This window comes from Folsomia candida, unplaced genomic scaffold (assembly GCF_002217175.1).
Source record: "Folsomia candida strain VU population unplaced genomic scaffold, ASM221717v1 Fcan01_Sc038, whole genome shotgun sequence".
Lineage (NCBI taxonomy): Eukaryota > Metazoa > Arthropoda > Collembola > Entomobryomorpha > Isotomidae > Folsomia > Folsomia candida.
The window spans coordinates 570,818-589,885 of record NW_019091230.1 but is presented as its reverse complement, the minus strand read 5'-3'; the positions used below and the strand labels follow the sequence as shown (position 1 = coordinate 589,885).

General features: G+C 34.6%; 3 protein-coding genes across 5 annotated transcripts; 2 read left to right on the top strand and 1 right to left on the bottom strand.

Annotated features, from left to right (window-relative positions):
- Window positions 1-8,833: 8,833 nt before the first annotated feature.
- Window positions 8,834-10,340, top strand: LOC110861169 (protein PELPK1). Its single transcript, XM_022110281.2, has 4 exons — window positions 8,834-8,986; window positions 9,054-9,233; window positions 9,306-9,473; window positions 9,755-10,340. The coding sequence occupies exons 1-4, from the start codon at window positions 8,978-8,980 to the stop codon at window positions 10,136-10,138; spliced, it is 741 nt and encodes a 246-aa protein (XP_021965973.1). The 5' UTR covers window positions 8,834-8,977; the 3' UTR covers window positions 10,139-10,340.
- Window positions 10,341-10,425: 85 nt separating this feature from the next.
- Window positions 10,426-14,720, bottom strand: LOC110861213. Of its 2 annotated transcripts, none has more exons than XM_035860942.1 (6): window positions 13,310-14,720; window positions 11,891-11,948; window positions 11,728-11,817; window positions 11,521-11,628; window positions 11,413-11,433; window positions 10,426-11,288 (listed from the first exon to the last, which is right to left on the bottom strand). In XM_035860942.1, the coding sequence occupies exons 1-6, from the start codon at window positions 13,400-13,402 to the stop codon at window positions 11,116-11,118; spliced, it is 543 nt and encodes a 180-aa protein (XP_035716835.1). In that variant the 5' UTR covers window positions 13,403-14,720; the 3' UTR covers window positions 10,426-11,115. The 2 variants fall into 2 exon arrangements, with proteins under 2 accessions (XP_035716835.1, XP_021966016.1); XM_022110324.2 differs by having other exon boundaries at window positions 13,322-14,717.
- Window positions 14,721-15,093: 373 nt separating this feature from the next.
- On the top strand, window positions 15,094-16,910 carry LOC110861203. 2 transcript variants are annotated; one of them, XM_035860920.1, is made up of 3 exons: window positions 15,094-15,816; window positions 16,033-16,185; window positions 16,569-16,910. In XM_035860920.1, exons 1-3 carry the CDS (start codon window positions 15,273-15,275, stop codon window positions 16,865-16,867), a joined length of 996 nt encoding a protein of 331 aa, XP_035716813.1. In that variant the 5' UTR covers window positions 15,094-15,272; the 3' UTR covers window positions 16,868-16,910. The 2 variants fall into 2 exon arrangements, with proteins under 2 accessions (XP_035716813.1, XP_021966009.1); XM_022110317.2 differs by lacking the exon at window positions 16,033-16,185 and having other exon boundaries at window positions 15,108-15,816.
- Window positions 16,911-19,068: the final 2,158 nt, after the last annotated feature.

The window sequence follows — 19,068 nt, the reverse complement described above, 5'->3', positions numbered from 1 at the left end:
AGTTATAGCGTGTTGAAAAATCCTGGTTTTGGTTAAAAATTCTGGCAAACGGAAAACTACGCGCATTCAAGAAAATTCAAAAACATTGTCCCACTTGTTTCTGCGCACTAACTGTTTAAATTTTTTCTGGTCGCAATCGAAGAAAACCACTTGAGGTCTCCGCATTGGAATCTCGCCGTTTAATACGTCGTTTAATTTTTCAGTCAAATGTTTGAGACTTTTTTTAGTCAACTGTATTGTAAGCTTCGCCGCCAAGCTTTTTATTAGAGATATTTAAAGGATATAAATTTCATCCGGTAATATTTTTCACTGCAAAGAAAATGTTTCTTTTTCGAAACTATAGGTGTTACAAAACTATTTTTTAAAGAAAGGTCCAGGCATTATTCACGTGATAAAATTCTCACTTTTTCAAAGCCTTGACGCAAATGGAACACGGCTGTTAATATTTTATAGGGGACTTGATTGTTTTCGATTAGGTTGTAAGTTCTGCTGCCATAAAATGCAGATTATTCCCAGATAACAATTCGAGATTTCGCTGTGGATTCCCTAGCGAATTCGCAGCGAAATGTCCGCCGATCCGCTAGCGAATTCGTGGAGAAATCGTGGAGCCGCTACGACTTCGCTACGAATTCTTGGAGTCGAGTACGCTTCGAATTCGCCAGCGAATCGGCGGACATTTCGCTGCGAATTCGATAGGGAATTCACAGCGAAATCTCAAATTTTTATCTGGGTTGGGCGCTAGTTTTCATCAGAATGGGCTACTTCGATATGATTTTCATTTAGCCCGATTTATGTTGTTATCTCCCTTGCATAATTTGGAAAAGAAGAAGTTATCTTGAAATTTGAAAATAGTCATTCTTTTTCTGGTAGGTGCGACTATTTTGGATTAGAGGTAAACCAAATGCTCAGTTGAACCGAGCTCGGCTCGGTTCGACTGAGCTTGAGCGAGCCGAAATTTTTCTGAACAGATCTTTAGCAAGACGAGCTTTTTGAGCATTGTGTGAGTCGAACTTTTTTCGAGAGTTTTGCGAACTGTCCGAAAAACCGGACGATCCGGACGATTTTGGAAAGCGCTGCTCGATTTACCTCTATTTTAAATTGTTCAGGTCATTTTACATCCTTGGAGGATTTGTTATTAACCTAACCGAACAAACCTAACCTAACCTAACAAAATTGCTACGAAATCTTTTCGGCACATCCGAATTTTCTACGATTTTAATTTTTGATTAGAATGTCCTGCTTCTAAGACCTGCATTTCAAACCTATGGTGCTTTTAATTAGAATTTACCTAGTAGGGCCAATTGTTATGACCAATACATATTTAAATTCACATAGCGATCCTAGGTTATGGAATTTAAAAAAAATAACGATATCACGAGAAAGTCCATAAAATTCTCTTCAAGCTAGACCAACCAGCTTTCAAAAATTATCTCCTTGTGAAGCGACACCAGATCTAACAAGGGAACCTTAAGTACTGTCACCTCTCGATTTCCTTCGGAATAGCCTTAATCGACAGATAATTTAGTGAAACAAAAACTTTGTCATAGAACATGCGGTGCAAAATCGCATTTTCGCGAAATATTTGGCGAGAGCTGCACCAAAACCTGCCATTTGCCCAAAGCTTTTAACATAGCCACCAGCCTTTCGAATGATGAAGTGAACTTTATAGAATCTCAATAAATTATATTTGTACCCGTCCGCGTAATTTCAGCCAGATCACGAATATGCAAAAAATGATGCAAAGATTCGCAAATGTTTTGCAAATTGCGAAAATATAAAAATATCCGCAAATTTGAATTTCTTCGTTTTTTTAATTCAACAAATTGATCAGTTTAACTGATATAAAATATACTTTTGTCATTGCAAAAAATTTGCACACATTTTCAAAAAATTGAACTTCGCAATTTTTCATGAAAATAAATTAAATAATCTATTTTTACGTGGTTTTCGTAATTATTTGTGGTATTTATTTTTAAAAGTTGCAAAAACTTGGTGCAATTTTATAGTTCAATATGTAGAATTTTTTGCAATGTTAGCATGTTTTAATTGTTCAACAAATTAGCTTTTTTTATTCGCTCATACCAGCATATATGATAATTCTTAAGTTTCTATAAAAAGCAGAATTTAAAAATTGTAAACTTCAATCTTTTGCAAATTTTTGTAATTTTTTGGCAATCAGAAAAGTATACTTTATATCAGTTAAACTGATAAATTTGTTGAATTTAAAAAAAACGAAGAAATTCAAATTTGCGGATATTTGCATTTTTGCAATGTGCAAAAAATTTGCGAATCTTTGCATCATTTTTTGCATATTCGTGATCGGGCTAAAATTACGCGGACAGGTACAAATATAATTTATTGAGATTCTATAAAGTTCATTTCATCATTCGAAAGGATGGTGGCTATGTTAAAAGCATTGGGCAAATGGCAGGTTTTGGTGCAGCTCTCGCCAAATATTTCGCGAAAACGCGATTTTGCACCGCATGTTCTATGACAAAGTTTTTGTTTCACTAAATTATCTGTCGAATAAGGCTATTCCGAAGGAAATCGAGAGGTGACAGTACTTAAGGTTCCCTTGTAAGTCTTGGTATCGTCATCTCACTCGCGGTACGCACCCATTCTAAGGGATATTGGTCTCCGTTATAGGTTACAGATTTTTTTTAGGATTCCAAACTTATGTTTGATTTAGCACATGTATCAAGCTTCAGTTTGGACCATATACTGTATCCCAGAAGGTTGAAGTTCGGCAATGGTGAATTTTTTTCCCGGTCCGAAATGGAGTCAAGAATTGTGGACTTCAACCACCAATTTACTATTTTGGTCTCATGAGTAGGACCTGAGCCCTCCTTGAATGTCTAGTGGCTATTTTTGAGTTAGGAGTGGTTCTGGGATTTCACAGTCCTCCCGATAACTTCAAAAACTATTTTTTTGACACGAAATTTCACCCTGAAATGAAGAAAAATCGAGTTTTCGACCAAATCCAACTTACACCCAAGAAAAAAATCACACAAGCAGAATGGAGGGTCCGATTAACATTTTTGAAATTTTTATGGATAGTTTGGACTGATGGGCCGTGGATACGGTCTTTTTGCTATTTTATTTAACTTCAATTGTAAAAATTTTCTCGTCTTTTCAAAATATGTTTTTCATTTTTCAAGAGCGTACCACATGATCAGTGCGGGCTTCTCAGTGGTATGTATATCTTTAGTTGGCATGAATTTACAAAATTTTTCTCCTCCAATCTTACAGACATAAGTCCAATGTTTAGTCTCCGGGGTATGGTTTTACCTGGCACCTTAGGTCACTAAAAATTTCGGATCATGGTTTTTAATAGACAATTGGATGGGCATTTCAATAAAAAAAGTACAAATGTCTAACATACCTAAGTCCTACTAATTTGTTTGGCTCGCAGAAGACGTTGGTCATTACAATTGGCCCTACTAGGTATCTTCATTACACCCATGGTAAACATTTCAACGAAAAACATTGAAGGGATTAATGGTTATATTATAGCTGATTTTGTATCGAGCGGGACCAAAAAATGAATGTTACCGGAATAAATTAACATCCTTTATATTAGTCTTTATTCTTTGGACCAATTATGCCGATCATGCCCTAAGCTCTTTGTTAATGACTTTTGGAAAATTTTTCTCAAGTAAAAACTGGTTTGAAATTTGAGTAATCGTAAAAATTTTGTTATCAAACCCTTCATTTTACCGGGATTTTTTCGTACAACTTTTCTTTGAATGTACAAGAGACTATCTAAGGGATACAAGGTTGATTTTTTAACTGGCCACTATCATTTGAGGTGTCACGCCTTGCACTAGAGCCGCTTGGTACCTTCAAACTTTAACCCAAGTTTGCAGACCCTCGTTAATGTGTGATCTGATTTTGTTTGTCATAAAAAACCACTGGGATGAATTAGATAAACACAATTTACTACAGATAATAAATGTTTGAGGCGCTATTATGTCAGCCATAGAATATCGCGTGCTATTTAATAGTTAGTGGTTTCTGACGCTTAAAGCTAGGATATGTGTACCCATGTATCTGTACCCTGTGTTAAAGCGATTGAAGTGAGTGGACGTAGAAATTTTAAGCCTAAAAAGGGTAATCTAAATATTTTTTTGGCTGGGCCCCCCCCCCCCAAGGCCCAATCCTGGCTACGCCGCTGCGTACAATACATACAATTTACAAAATCACAATATTGTTTGAAAATCTTGAACTTGTTCATTTTTAGCGATATTGAATGATGAAGATGCAAAAAATTTAATGTGATGACGTTGCGTTGTTTAATCGTTAGAGTCAATTTAATATTCAACTATATTCACTTCTCAATGTCTTCTACTTATAAGTACAGATATTTATCGTCTAAAAGGATTTAAATTATGCGGAATTAAGTGTTTATGCCATTTTACAAAATAATGGATACACTCTAACAAGAAATTAAGTTACATTAATGATGACATTACCACACGCATAGTTCAGTTAGATAACACGAACATATTTACATACATATGTACTCGATTTCTCACAAACTTTGTAATAATCATTGAATTTTGCTTCGTTTCAAATTCAAGTTCAAGTCGTTTGGCAATAATTCCAACTTGTTTTTATTATCATTTCATTAAATAACTTTCCGAAAAGTAATGAGGCAAGTTCAAGGCTCTGGTTTGCGTGGGGTACTTATTACGCAGCATATTTTTCTTTGCCAATTAATTAAAATATTTGCATTTATACGTGTATACTTACTTATGTACTATTACATAAGTTAGTTACATATATGAAAAGCTGAAAAAAACATATATTTGGATTTTGTGCATTCGCAATAAAAATCTGTTTTTACACGATATTTTCACGTCCATGTGGCTTGGGCACAATCAAAAAATTAATACCTCGGCCAGTAATTTACAAATATGTATGTTCATATTTATATCATATGTATAAATCCTGATAAATATGTATGCAAATACTTAACTTTTGTTCAGAGGCATGTAAATGTACGTGTGCCAAAGGTCACTTACATCTTCACAAAATTCTCTTCTTCTCTTCCTCTTAAACATATGAAATACCACTAAATTTGTGTGTAAGTAGATAGATTAGAAATGTTTAGCTCCAATTACTTACAACTTTTTACTTGACTTTACCAGAAACTCTGTTATGACGATCATGGGAACTACCTATGTGTGTTCACGAACTTACTAGATATTCACACGGCCGACAATTATCTGAAGATTGTAGATTTCCTTAATTTGTAAGTTGTTTTGTTACTCATCTGACTACATTAATAATTTTAATTTACACTAGGTATAACATGGACCAAGCCACGCATACATTCATACATATGCACATAATTATCAATTTGTTAAGATAAATTATTTAGTTTATGTAACTTTTCATGTCTTAGTACATACATTAGCTAAGACAATGCTAAAACATGCCAATATGCCAATATCGAGGAAACTATTTAGAAATTACAGATTTGTGTAATTTATTATTGCAAGTTTAAGTATACAAGCAACAAACAAACTTAAACAAATTATTAACAATTAGTGTATCCACTAATTGTTAACAGGTAACATGCAACACATGCTTGAGTGTATGACCGACTTCTGTACATTTATAAAACCGAATCTATAATTACCATTAAACCATAATTTTTCTCAAAATTATGAATTCTTAACGTAATTACTAATTGCCAATGTAATTTAAATTCTATTCATACCGTATTTTAAACCAGTTTCAGCATTTCACAAATAATAATTTCGATATTTATATATAAATCCTAATCTTTACATTAATCTCCACACTTTACGGTCACAAATCCAGTCCAATCCCAATTACCTGTAATACCTACTCAATTGCACATAAAAAACGACATATAACACACCTATTTCATTAAGCAAGAACCAGCCTGACCTTACATTACCTTACAATTACCTTTTTTCTGCCTTTCATACCTAATGACACCTTATTCAATTCCAAGTAAAACAAAGTTACCAGCTAATAAGTAATGCCACATGTGAGCACACAGAATGAATGACATACGACAAATAAATCATTATTGACACGTTTAGCAGAGTGAGTTTTATGTATTTCATTAGATTTTAAAGGTTAGCATAAAATTTGCATAGAGACATTAACCTTTATATTATCATTTGTTGTTTATTTATTTATTATTGGCACTGGTCATCCAATCAAGAGTGACCATTTCATTAATTTCATCATTAATTTCATCGATTCATACACAGCCTCACAATAAATTATCTCGGTCGGCATAACGATGCGTAACAATGAAGCAAAACCTGTCAAAATAAAGAAAAAATCAAGAAAACTAATAAAGTTGTGTTGGATGGAAGCGAAATGTCAGGGTTTCCAAGACTTTGTTTTTTAGCATAAGTATTCTTAAGATTGATTGACTAATAGACGTATGAATGTACTTTTTGCACACACCTCAGACTAAATATTAAGACGTATCATTTTTGATGAATTTTTACGTATGTAAATGTTAACTAAAAAATGAATATTAAACGTCTTATACACCCTGGCATTTCTTTACACACAGAAATACAAGTGAAGTCATTGAGTTCCCTTGGTCAGTATCGCAACGAATCCGCAATTTTTTTGAAACAATATAAAGTTTACCCTAAGTGAATGTCAATTATTATTGGTAGAACTTTTTGACAATCTTTTGTTGTTTCAGAAGTAAATACATATGTCTTGAATATCCCCAAATGTATGTATGTGAGTCAGCCCAATGCACATGGACTTATTTTTTGTATGTATGTACATATTTCCAAAATTATATACAGCCCTTTAAGAAACCCTTACGTACAGTTTTTGAGGGTATTCACAATTGTCTTATAGTAAAATTATTTAGAAGGAAGGGTCAAGCTTCGTAAAAATCGTAACCTTCTAACGCAATTTTCTATGACAAAATCTTACAACGCTTAAAAAATCTCGTAACCGTCGTAACTTATTTTACGAGGCGAAAAGGATCTACAAGTGATACTAAGGAATCATGAATACCTTCAACGTTATAATTTCTAAGTGTCCAATGTTCTAACTCTATAAGCGTCTTCATGATTTCCAAAATTCGCAAATTCTGGCCACAATGTCCTATGTATGCAACTGCCTCATCTCAAATAAGTAGCAACCCTGTCTTGTATTCTATTCGCCTTAAAGTGCTGGCTGTAAAAAAGATAAACTTGAACAAGCAACGTTTTCCTTGCCTCCATATCGAAACTGATGAAGAGATGACCATCACACTTGCACAGATTTACTCACCACTAACAAGCTAACCAAACCAAGCAATACAGGTGATCTAGTAGGTTAATTGCCTTCCTCAACACGGCCAACTGCAACCTTGCCAGTAAACACTTTACCTGCATTATTATTACATCTTTCTCACATCACCACCACCACTCTCTTCTCCTCTTATCCCATCTCGAATCACGACGACGAGCAAATTGCATGTCGTGCCTGCATCTTAATAATGATAGGATCACTTCGCTTCTCAAAAAATATCATGCATACGATGCGTTTCCAATCAAAATGTTGATACAACATTAATGAAATTACTGCACTGTTAGAAATCTGGCATATTTAGTCAGGCAGATATTGACTTCTGGGTATTAGTGGGTATTAAAGTTATTACACCTTGGTATTAACATTATACCGGTCCGTAAAAATTTCCTACCGATATGGTAATAATTTTACACCGAGTTATTACTACACCGTATCAATACCACTTTGGTAGAGTCATATATGCACGAATACCACGTGGTATTATTTCAATACTGGATTTCTAAGAGTGGATATAAATACTTATGTATGAAATTAACCCCCTCGCAAAATGCATGGATGCACTACCACCCATGTGACACGTTACTTATTTATTTCATCCCTACTAAATTACACATGTAAATAAATCGATACTTATTTTCTGCACGCACACATAAATTCCTGATTGATTGATTCACCAATTAAAATCGAGTATGCCCAATTCTCTCCTGGACAACTTTATCTTCCTGCTAAGACGAATTTCATGTCTCCAAAATATTACATACGGACAAAAAATAGCATATTACCACCTTAAGGACATTACATACATGCAGACAGACATAAACATTTATATAAGTACATACTCACAATCTGACGAAATAATTGGTAAGCTTGCAATTTTATGATTTACTGCTTGCCAATGATTTGCATAAAAGTGGCCAACGCCGCCACAGCTTTATTTTTTTCTTCTTCTCTTCATTGAAATGTAATTAGCAGAATGAATGAATAAATAAAATCCAGCAGCACCACAAGAATTGAGAAGGATTTCCTCACATGGAATTAAGTACATACATCGAATCGCCTCGCCAATTAAGGAATTTGATTCAATCTCCACAATTTCCACCATCACATCGCCTTGACGCGAAGGAAGGGTGACAAGAAGATTATTTTTTTCTGAGGAAGTTCAATACCAGAACTAAATAATGACCACTTCTTTGCCGAACTGATTGATTGATTGATACATTCATCCATGCATGACGGCGATGATGATGACGATCATTTCGTAAATTTATTCTTTAAGGGATTCACCATCCACCATTATGCGGCTGACCGTCAATTACTCGTCCAATAAATAACGCTGCGAGGATGAGGGTGAGGGTGAGCTTCGATCTGAATCATTAATTAAGAAACAAATAGTGCTCCTTTTGTGTGCGAATTTGTATGTATGCTATCTCGTCATGTGCAAAAGGGAGAGGAATGGATGTGCAAATATTTTTGCACAGGGGCGAATTATTGATGTATTATTTTTTCGCGTGCCCTTTAGATAATCTGGGTGGGGTGGGTTGGCTGGCCTGCCCCTTGACTGGAGAACGAGATTCACCTATAAATACAGTCTGCTCCACTTTAAATGGATCATTATCACTTCTCCTCTTCTAGTGAACGGTTTACCAGTTCCTAAACCAAAAATAGCAAAATGAAGGCTGTAAGTGAAACATATTTTGCAAAGTAAATTTTATTTTGCACGTGCTAATTTTTTGCGAATATTTTAGTGTATCGCCCTCCTCGCCCTTGTGGCTTCTGCCTCCGCCGGAAACTTGTACGGTGGTGGATTCGGTTACGCCGCTCCAGCCATCGCTGTTGCCCCAGCACCAGCCATCGTCAAGACCTACGCCGTCCCACAAGCCCCCCTCGTCAAGTCGGTCGCTTACCCACAAGCCCCACTTGTCAAGGTAGATAAGAAGTTAATCAATAGTTAGTTAATTAACTGTAATTAACTAATTTTTATCTATACGTGATTTTAGACCTACAACGTCCCACAAGCTCCCCTTGTCCGAACTGAGACCATCCCACAAGCTCCATTGGTCAAGACCGTCAACGTTCCACAAGCCCCACTCATCCGAACTGAGACCATCCCTCAACCACCCCTCTACAAGACCGTCAATGTTCCACAACCATCCATCTTCAAGCAGGTAAGAGCTCGAGGGACGGTTCCGTTTCAAAATTCCCATTGGGAAATAAGTGGCTAAATTTGGAATTTCGCATTGAGAATCCCAAAAATGTGCTAATTTAGTCATCGCATTTGCAAATTTCAAGTCTAAAAATTACAATTGGGAAATAATTGTTCTCGGGGCGAAAAATCCTGAATTTTCCATTGGGAATTTGACCACGGCATTTTTATTCCTATAGGAAATTTCTACCCCCAAAATGTCTGCTAATTACCCGACTAACAATTTTCTCCATCCATTTCCAGGTCGAGGTTCCCCAACCACCAATCTTCAAGACCATCGAAGTCCGTCAACCCGACCTTATCAAGACTGTCGCCGTCCCACAACCCGACCTTGTCCGACAAGTGACCGTCCCACAACCCGACCTCGTCAAGTCCATCACCGTCCCACAACCTGACCTCGTCCGACACGTGACCATCCCACAACCCGACCTTGTCAAATCTGTCGCCATCCCACAACCCGACATCGTCAAGTCCTTCGCCGTCCCACAGGCCCCACTCCTTAAGTCCGTCGCCGTCCAGGCTGCCCCCGTCTACGCCCACGCCGCCCCAGTATACGCCGCTGGCGCTTACGCCGCTGCCCCAGCTTTCGGTGGAGTCTACGCCGGAAACTTCAGACAATGGAAATAAATTTTTCCTTTCTTTTCCTGAAGGAAGAAGTCAATTAGGAAATATATTTTTTATATTGGAAAGATAAACTTATTCGGACTGAATTGGAAGATGGGAAATTCTAAAAAAAACGATGGGAATTTTAATTATTTTTGTATTGGGAATTAAATTCATTGAATAAATTCCGGATTTTTTATTCAAATAAAAAATTTACGAAAAATAATATTTATGTAGTTGGGACATTTTACGGCTTATTTAGTTTGGCATAAAAATATGGTTTTGGATTTTTGAAATTTCCGAAGAAAATTGAAAGAGCATGATCATTTGATTCCAATTTTGTGAGGAATTAAATCAATTCTACATAATTATCCTATACATGAGTTTTCATATTTACTCAAAAAATGAATACCATACTTGCAAAGTTTTCTTAAGTTTACCAAATCTCGCAAAAATTTTAGATCGAAAGCCACAAACGTTTCGGCCAAATACATATTTTCCAATTAAACAGGAATGTGTCTATTGGGAAAATTTTCTATGTTGTAAATTTTGTATTGTATTGTAATTTTATATCGTATTGTAAATTTAGTATTTGTTTGTTAAAAGAGTGACTATGCACAAATATGTGAGATGTTGAAGTGAGTACGCCCAGCAACTTCATAAGTAAGTCCACACTTGTCTCTGTACGAATTTAATTGTTTTGCTGGTTGGCATCCAATAATGAACGCATTGTAAATATGATGATGTAAATATCTGGTACTGATACTGTGTGCATGAATTTAATGAGCAAATACATAGGACCTTCATTCCAACAGAGACCTATGTTCAAGTCATGCAATATAAATTTTGTTGCCCATGTATATGTATTTTGGTACCAAAACATATTTGCATGAAAATATTTTGCTGTTTACATACAGTTACATAAATGTGAAAACATGTACAGAAATATTTGTGCCAAATTTTACAGAAGTTAATAAAATATATTTAGGTAAAGAATGATTTTAAACCGGAGAATGGCTTGGTTCAAATTCAAATTCTGGTTCCAGCTCTGGTGGTTGATACGTATCGACGGCAAGCGACGCTCCCGAATCCAAGAGAATTTGTCTTTGTTTCTCAACCATTTTATGGGCATGCAAGACGATTTTCTTGGTGTTGTTAAGCGCCCATCTGGCAGCTGTTAAGCAATAAAAGCTTTACTTCGTATAAAATTTACTATAATTATGATACATAATGCGATTATGCGTATTTATGTAATGCTTGTACATATATATGTAGATAATATTAAAATTCACGCTTACCCACATATGCGTTGATGCAAGCTGGAAAATAGTGGAATAAAATTTATCAATGATTTTATCAGAATAAATTAAAATTTCATATGCAGGAGAAATAACAAATCCGCTCACCTAATTCCAAACCATGGTATCGTTGACTGTTAAAATAGTCGCGTTGTAATTCCAGAAGGGTTGAAGATTTAAGTTTATCTGCAAGTTCTGTTCCGGTTTCACTATGCACTAGACAGCACAAATTACGGGTACGTATATACGCATATTTTTAGATGCAGATGTAAATAATTGTGTATAAATAATAATGCAAAATATTAGTAGAAAAACCTGCCACTTTCTCCAAAGCTGATGAACACTCCTTTTCAATACAAGCAATTGCAAGTTCAACTTGTGAATCCATCAAGTTACGAATTCGTTCTAAAGTCAAGAGAGTACTTAAGTTTATTCATTTTTTAGGTAAAGTTTATACAGTATGTAAATTCACACTTACCCAAAGTTAATAGCGTCTCGTGCAAACCCTCCTGGGGAGGGTTCCGTGGAGGGTTCCCCTATGGAAACATTTACAGTGTTTAAAATTTGTATTAGACCGCCGGTAAGTGCTAAATGATGAATCATGGCTAGAAATTTGAAGGTATTTGCAAGTATTGACAAATTGTTCAAATAATTTCGAGGTTAAGATCCAGGTTTTCTAGGTATGTATAAACCCATTTATCATAGATAAATATGTACGGCATGTACCCTACGAACTACGCACCCCTTACATAAATGAGCAATCCGGTACATTGCGTCATGTTTTCATGTGAACAAGCCGAATTCTGAATGTATGAAGGAATGGATAATTGCAAGAAGTGTAATTCTACTCCAACTTTCATATTTTTAACATTGCGTTACGAAATTTGCGTACCATATGTACCATTGCATCGGTACACAGAGCTGGGAAATTAATGAGTTTCGAGATTAAAAATTAAGATTTGAGATTAAAAATCCCCGAATCAGAGATTAAGATTAAGATTAAAATTATTCTTCCGCTACTAAATTAAATTATTAAGATTAAATTAATCTATTTTTATGACACAGATTAAAGACTAAAGATTAATTAATCTAGATTAATAATAATAATTAAGAATTATTTTATTTTATCGCCGTTTTTTTATAGTTTACATCGATATTATATAATAAATTCTAAAATTTGATAAAAGTATGAAGCATCGGTGCTTCAAAATTGTTATTCAAAATTATTAAACTTTTATCAGCTAAATTTAAGGCGAATACAATAACTTGTAATACGAGTAAAAATTAGTCTCACCTCAAATGCAACGCGTTTTTAAATTTCAAAAAAATAATAACTCTTAATTTTTTAAATTAAATTAATTTTTTTAATGACAGCAAATTTCTTAATCTTTTTAAAGAATACAGTTTTAAATAACGTTCCTTTCAAAGAAGGGAACCTGTCAGAAATTTAGAATTGTTTTGATTTTTAAAAATGGTTCCAGTGTTGAAAGACGATCGTGCGTTGAAATTTAGAGATTTACAAGGAGTCGACAGTCGAGTAACAGATAGCGTGATGGTAATCATAATATTAATCGTGATTAAAATTAAAGTCGAAGATTCAAAGATTAAAGATTAAAAATTAAATTAATTAAATTGACTTGTGAGATTAAGATTAAAATTATTGATTAATACGATCAAATTTCTTGATTAAAATTATGGATTAAGATTAATTATTCTTAATCTTAATCTTAATCTTGATTATTTTAATCTAGATTTTCCCAGCTCTGTCGGTACATAAATACGTAAATACTTACTGGATTTACTTCTTTAACAAGGATCAGTTCAACTTTGAAGAAGAAATTTGTAAACACGTATCAAATACATACAATTCTTACAATTCTTAATTTGTTAGTCTTACATATAGTATTACCTGCTCCTCGATTAATCTCGGCATGAGTAAGTCTTCTTGCGCTGACACCTCCTCATTTGCCTCAGATTTTCTCCAGCACATTCTTTCTGCTTATTTGAATATTCGGAGTAGAGATAGCTGAATGGATAAAAACTATTACTTGAGACGATTTATGGATAAAGGAGTCTCTACTCAAACTTCAAGATAAAATAGGAAACAAATTAGTAAATATTGAGACTAATATTTTGGTTATTAGCCAGTCCCAGCTTTAATGTAAAAGTGGTAGAGTTCTGAACGAAATGAAGACTGGTTGATCACGGTTGCATGTTTTGTCAGCGTAAATTATTGCTATTTATAAGCAATTTAAGGGACATGCACACATACATATGTAAATATGTACCTAAATATATATGTATAGAGATATAAAGACATGCGTAATAACAGTGGGTACATATTTATATATACACACAAACGTTGTGTGCCTTAAATACGATTGTATCCAAGTGCACGTGTAGAAACCCATTCAGAGAACAATGTGCACATAAACGAAGTCGGTCAAAAATGGTTAAAACTGTTCTTAATTTAGAAAGAGATTTCTGAGAAATGTAAAATTGTACTCTGTCCTAAACTTGGTACAGAATTATTCCTTCCTGGTATTGCATCCACCATTTAACACATTTTCCTTCTTTGCATGCGTTATAGTTATATACAGATACACAGAATGTATAGATTTGAGCATGTAATACGTGTCAGCATTTCTGTACAACTACTGATTACTTAGCCTACTGATTACTAAACAAATCTGAGATTCCTAAATTCCTAAAACAAAATAAAAATTCTCCATGTATACTTTTCTCTATACGTATAATAATTGTACACAACCTTGGGTGTAACTATTTGAAATATAAATTTAACCTAAATTTTTACATAATTAATTTGAGCACTTTGCTGCATATAAATATTCATAATATGTACATATTTATGTATCAGTTATGCATAAATATCTGACCTACGCTACACAAGTTGATATTATTGACCAGATTAAAAATCCGGTGTAAATCGTCACCAACCGGTGTGCATATGTGACTTCACCGCGCGGTGGTAATGTTTTTCACGAAATGGTGATAAACCTTGCCCGCATGGTGACAAATTGTCGCTGGCTGGTGTCAAGTTTGTCACTATAAGGTGAGAAATATTATCGGCATACATACGTCATCGCGCTTATCTAAATATGTACCTAGAATACCTCACAGGTATCCAACATCGGATGTACGCATTCAAAGCGAACCGATCACGCTCATTTAATCTAATGTTTTCGCAATTAATGGAATCCTAATCAGGGACCGTGCATCAAGAATGAGAAAAATTCCTCTAGACTTTCAACTCTTATTCTGCCCTGTGATCCATACGTTTGGTACAATTCAATTGGAAACATCTCTGTTTATATTCATTTGTTGATTCGTTATTCAATAAATAAATATATGATTAATATACATATTTTTTATTTTTGAATCTTGAGTAAATATTCATTCGTTCTACATATATTCGTGAAGAATAAATGAATAATTGTATTCATTATTAATTTTTCACGCCATGTTTAATACATGGGCAGATCGAGAAATCCATTTAATAAGACTAATTTGAGATAACATGGATATAAAATGAATCATGAATAAATATAAATTTTAAAATTTTGAACAAATGAAAAACGAATGAATAATTTTTTCGAACTTTTAATTTGAATAAAACAAATATGATTTGATAGTATAAGACCCTAACTCACATAAAATTGATGACAGCCAATCCGCAAGGTCCTTTAACCATGAAAAGGTTATCTACTTTTATACAACTACATTACTCAGCACTTAAATATACACATACTCTCAATCATATTTAACCATTACCTCATTTACTTTATGATCTTTATTCCTTTTACAAACATCTGAAATTAGTAGTTTTTCTTTCCTTAATAATGGATCCTTTCTTGGTCGTTGCTCAACTAAAATTGGCCACCCGACAGGCTCAACTTGACCAAAATGTGGCAAGGTTACTCCCCTCGCGATATGCCGCGACCCCCCTAGAAATCCAGGTGCACAACGAAGTGCAAAACGTGGTCGTGAAAACTACCCAATTTAACGCCGGATTACACTGGCAACAAACCATAATTCCGGACCCGTCCTCAGTAAAGAAACTGTTCCAAGCTCAAGCAGAAGTAGGAGTAAGTCAGCTATATACGGCGCATGCGCACCTCCAAATTATTGAGGCGCGAAGACTGGAATATTTGAGTGAACCAGATAACGCCCCTGTGACGGTGGAGGTTTTTGAAGGCTTGAGAACCGAGGGGAATGGGATACTCGAGGAGGCAAAGTATCTCAAGGAGAGGTCATGCGGTCAAGCGGCTTTTTCAAATGTGCCGCCAAATGCGGGGCAGCAAGATACCCCAGTGTTTGACGAGAGATGGCTTGGAGTAGGAGTGTATGCACCGGAAGCAGATTTGCCGCCACCGTATCCTACCGGTAAGAAGGGATTTATAATGGGGGTTTTCACGACCTTCGTAAATTTTGATTCGTAATGAAATATTTTTTAATAAATTTACAAACGGTTGATGTGAAAAGGCTTCACAAATTATATGGCCGTAAAGTTTTTTTAAATCTAGTTTTAATTCTTCTAATTTTAATTAAAATTTTAATTATTCTAATTTTAAGTAATCCTAATTTTTCTTGACCAAACAGAATGTCAAATATGGTGTTCGAAATTTTCAAAATTTATAATCGTACTAAATCTTTTTACCGAAGAAAAAGACCCATCAGTTACGAAGCATGGAATCGTCGTAAATGTCGTACAGTTTACTCCATTTGTTTACAACGTTTCCCACGGTTGCGAAGGTGAACCCTTAATGAATAATAAATATGGAAAGTGTCTCAATTATTTTTGTCAAAAGTCTTCAATTTTTTTCAAAATTTTTAAAAAAAGTTCCAGGATTTTTTCTTAATCGTATGTAACGTACATACCTCTTACATCTTTTCGTATTTAGCTTATACAAATTTGTTTTTTAGCATTTAGTCATATTTAATTTTTTTAACTTTTTTTTGGAACGGCGAATTTGAAAAGTTAGTATTTTTTCAGTTTTCATTTACAATGATCACGTAACCCCTTACAATTAGAAACACAATTCCTAGTTTTATCTCGCATACAAATTTATTGTATGTATCCAAATTTATTAATTCAAAAATTCTCTGTTTTTACAAATTTTTGTACTTTTTTTTAGAAATACCACCTTACGCACCACAGGATGCCGAGAACAACAACATGGATGCATCGTGCCCACCCGGTGAATCAATTCCCATGAGGAGCATGAACAACGGACCAAACCCATTTTTTCAGCAGACAATTCAACCACCATTTCCCATCCAACAACACGACCAGCAACGAATCCAGGAAATGCAACGCCAGGCAAATGAAAATTTAGAGCGGAACGTGGGGCGAAGAAATGTCAAGATTTTTGCTGTCGGCATAATGATCTGCATCGTTGTGGCTGTGTCTATTACTATTCGATTTATTGCTTAATTTTTTCAAGTTTTAATAAATCTTTTTTAATTACGGCTCATAACACGTGGTTGATATCGGTGTGATTACTAATTATAAGGAATGTGTACACGCCAAGAAATTTTATCATCGGCAGTTACTCTACAGGAATGGTGATCATATATACGTCACCGATCAGTGACAGCTTGGTCACCGCGTGGAAATAAACCACCACCAGCTCCGTGGTACTCAATCACCACACAAAAGTTCACCACCACCAACACGGCAAAAACCTCCATCACCAAAGTCACGCTTATCAGCGGATTCCTAGAGTGCAAATGTGTGTATGTAAATATGTACACGCTCTAAATAAATTTGTGTGAAACAAAGGATGACACAAAAATTAGGCGAAATTTATCCAACTGGCGGATACATTTTAACTTAACAATGTTACACTCTTAAAAATCCGGTGTTAATCGTCACCTAACGGTGTGTATCTGTGACTTCACCGCAAGGTGATAAATTTCTACTGACTTGTGTTAAGTTTACCACCATCAAATGAAACATTATTACCGTGCGGTGAATGGCGAAGATTTCAGTGAAAGTTAACGCTTGGATGGCACAACAAGATACTGTACTAATCCTGAATATATCTTGTATACATATATCTAGTAAGTGGAGGCCAGCAAATAGAAAAATAAGGATTTTTCAAAGAAATCTGAGAGTCAAAGTACCTCGAAACTATATTTTTCATAGTATTGCATACGCATATTAATTTCTCGGTATTATGATATCAAGAAAAATGTAGGTAGATTTATATATAAATACATATTTCAGAATTATATAAGCGGTTGTTATGTATGTACAGTTGCACCAATCAAACGTATGCAAATTATGAGTTAATCAAATAAGTATGTATGTTGTGTAGAGTTAGAGTTAATTCATATACTTACATATGTATGTATGTATGCATGTATTGCGTGTAGCTGCTTATTGTATATGCCACTTGTGCAAAAGTACACTCTTAATAATCCGGTAAAGTCACGCAGGTAATGATTTCTCTGTAATAAATTTAGTAATAGTATTTTACCAGGTAGTAAAAATTCGTTACTATGATGGTAAAACTTTAGTACCAAGCCATTACCACAGGGTACAACTTATCATTACAACTTTGGTAGAGTTATACACTTGTGCTTTTCGGGAATATTTATTACCAGATTATTTACAGTGTATGTTTAATATTTTTGCTACTTGAATACAGCATCAATCAATCAATATGATGCGGAGTACGTGCTAATCTTTCCGAATTAATCCGTGGTACCGTAGCGTGTGCAAAAATTTGTTTACGTAAAACTTTCTGTGATGAAAAGTTTCGTAAATATGTACACTCTTAAAAATAAGCTTACCATTTTGAAAGATAAGTATGTGCACTCACTCTAAATTCTGGATTAAGCAATGTATAAGTATAATAAACTTTACTTTTTATCAAGGTAACGTTATTCTCAATTTAGTACAAATATGGTTGTCTAATTTAGAATGAATCGAAAATGCAATATAAAGGTAACTTTATTTTTAAGAGTGTGTACCCCTGACAGACAATTGCGTAACATGTCGCAGTTTTAAGTGGATAATTCAATTCCACGTAATCCTCATAATCGATCTGGGATTATGATGGAATTGATGACATTTCGTCGAAAAAGTACAAACTGAAGTGGAAATCATGCCATGTGTATAAATGGTGTCCTTACCGCATTTTCGATTAGTAGAGGATCAATCGTTCTCGAATACAAGTTTGGGTTCCAAAGATGGGTCTTAAATTTAGCCATCACTTGATTTCACTAACAGCGATATCAGTACTATTCCAATTAGGAAATCTCAGCGTGGTACGAAAAGTAAAATATTTTTGTACGAACGAAAAATTTGCCTCAACCTTGCGTATATTTATGAAGATTAGTAAAGCCTGGAATTTTCACAAGTGTCGTACATTTACGCCATTTACGACAGTTACGAAGTTGACGTGAAAACTTATTGTATTTCATATACAATAACATATTTCTTAATTTCCGTCATACAGGTAAATCCCTCTTCACTTAACCTCGATTCCAAATACGTACTTAACTGGGAAGTGAACGCGGCCAGGGATTTAATAAAGAGATTCGCTTCATCAAAAGTTTTCCCAATACTGCAAATTATTTTGTTCAGTCGTAAAAATGGTGTTACCGTTTTGTAAAGCAAATCGCTCT

Excerpts from the sequence above, each read along its gene's own strand:
- LOC110861169 (XM_022110281.2), top strand. Across the intron at positions 9,234-9,305 it reads CACAAGCCCCACTTGTCAAG|ACCTACAACGTCCCACAAGC; the intron begins GTAGATAAGAAG and ends ACGTGATTTTAG. Across the intron at positions 9,474-9,754 it reads AACCATCCATCTTCAAGCAG|GTCGAGGTTCCCCAACCACC; the intron begins GTAAGAGCTCGA and ends ATCCATTTCCAG.
- LOC110861213 (XM_035860942.1), bottom strand. The coding sequence starts at position 13,402 with ATGTGCTGGAGAAAATCTGAGGCAAATGAGGAGGTGTCAGCGCAAGAA. Across the intron at positions 11,434-11,520 it reads ATACCATGGTTTGGAATTAG|CTTGCATCAACGCATATGTG; the intron begins GTGAGCGGATTT and ends ACTATTTTCCAG. Across the intron at positions 11,289-11,412 it reads TTGCATCAACGCATATGTGG|CTGCCAGATGGGCGCTTAAC; the intron begins GTAAGCGTGAAT and ends ATTGCTTAACAG.
- LOC110861203 (XM_035860920.1), top strand. The coding sequence starts at position 15,273 with ATGGATCCTTTCTTGGTCGTTGCTCAACTAAAATTGGCCACCCGACAG. Across the intron at positions 15,817-16,032 it reads GCCGCCACCGTATCCTACCG|AATGTCAAATATGGTGTTCG; the intron begins GTAAGAAGGGAT and ends TTGACCAAACAG. Across the intron at positions 16,186-16,568 it reads CGTTTCCCACGGTTGCGAAG|AAATACCACCTTACGCACCA; the intron begins GTGAACCCTTAA and ends ACTTTTTTTTAG.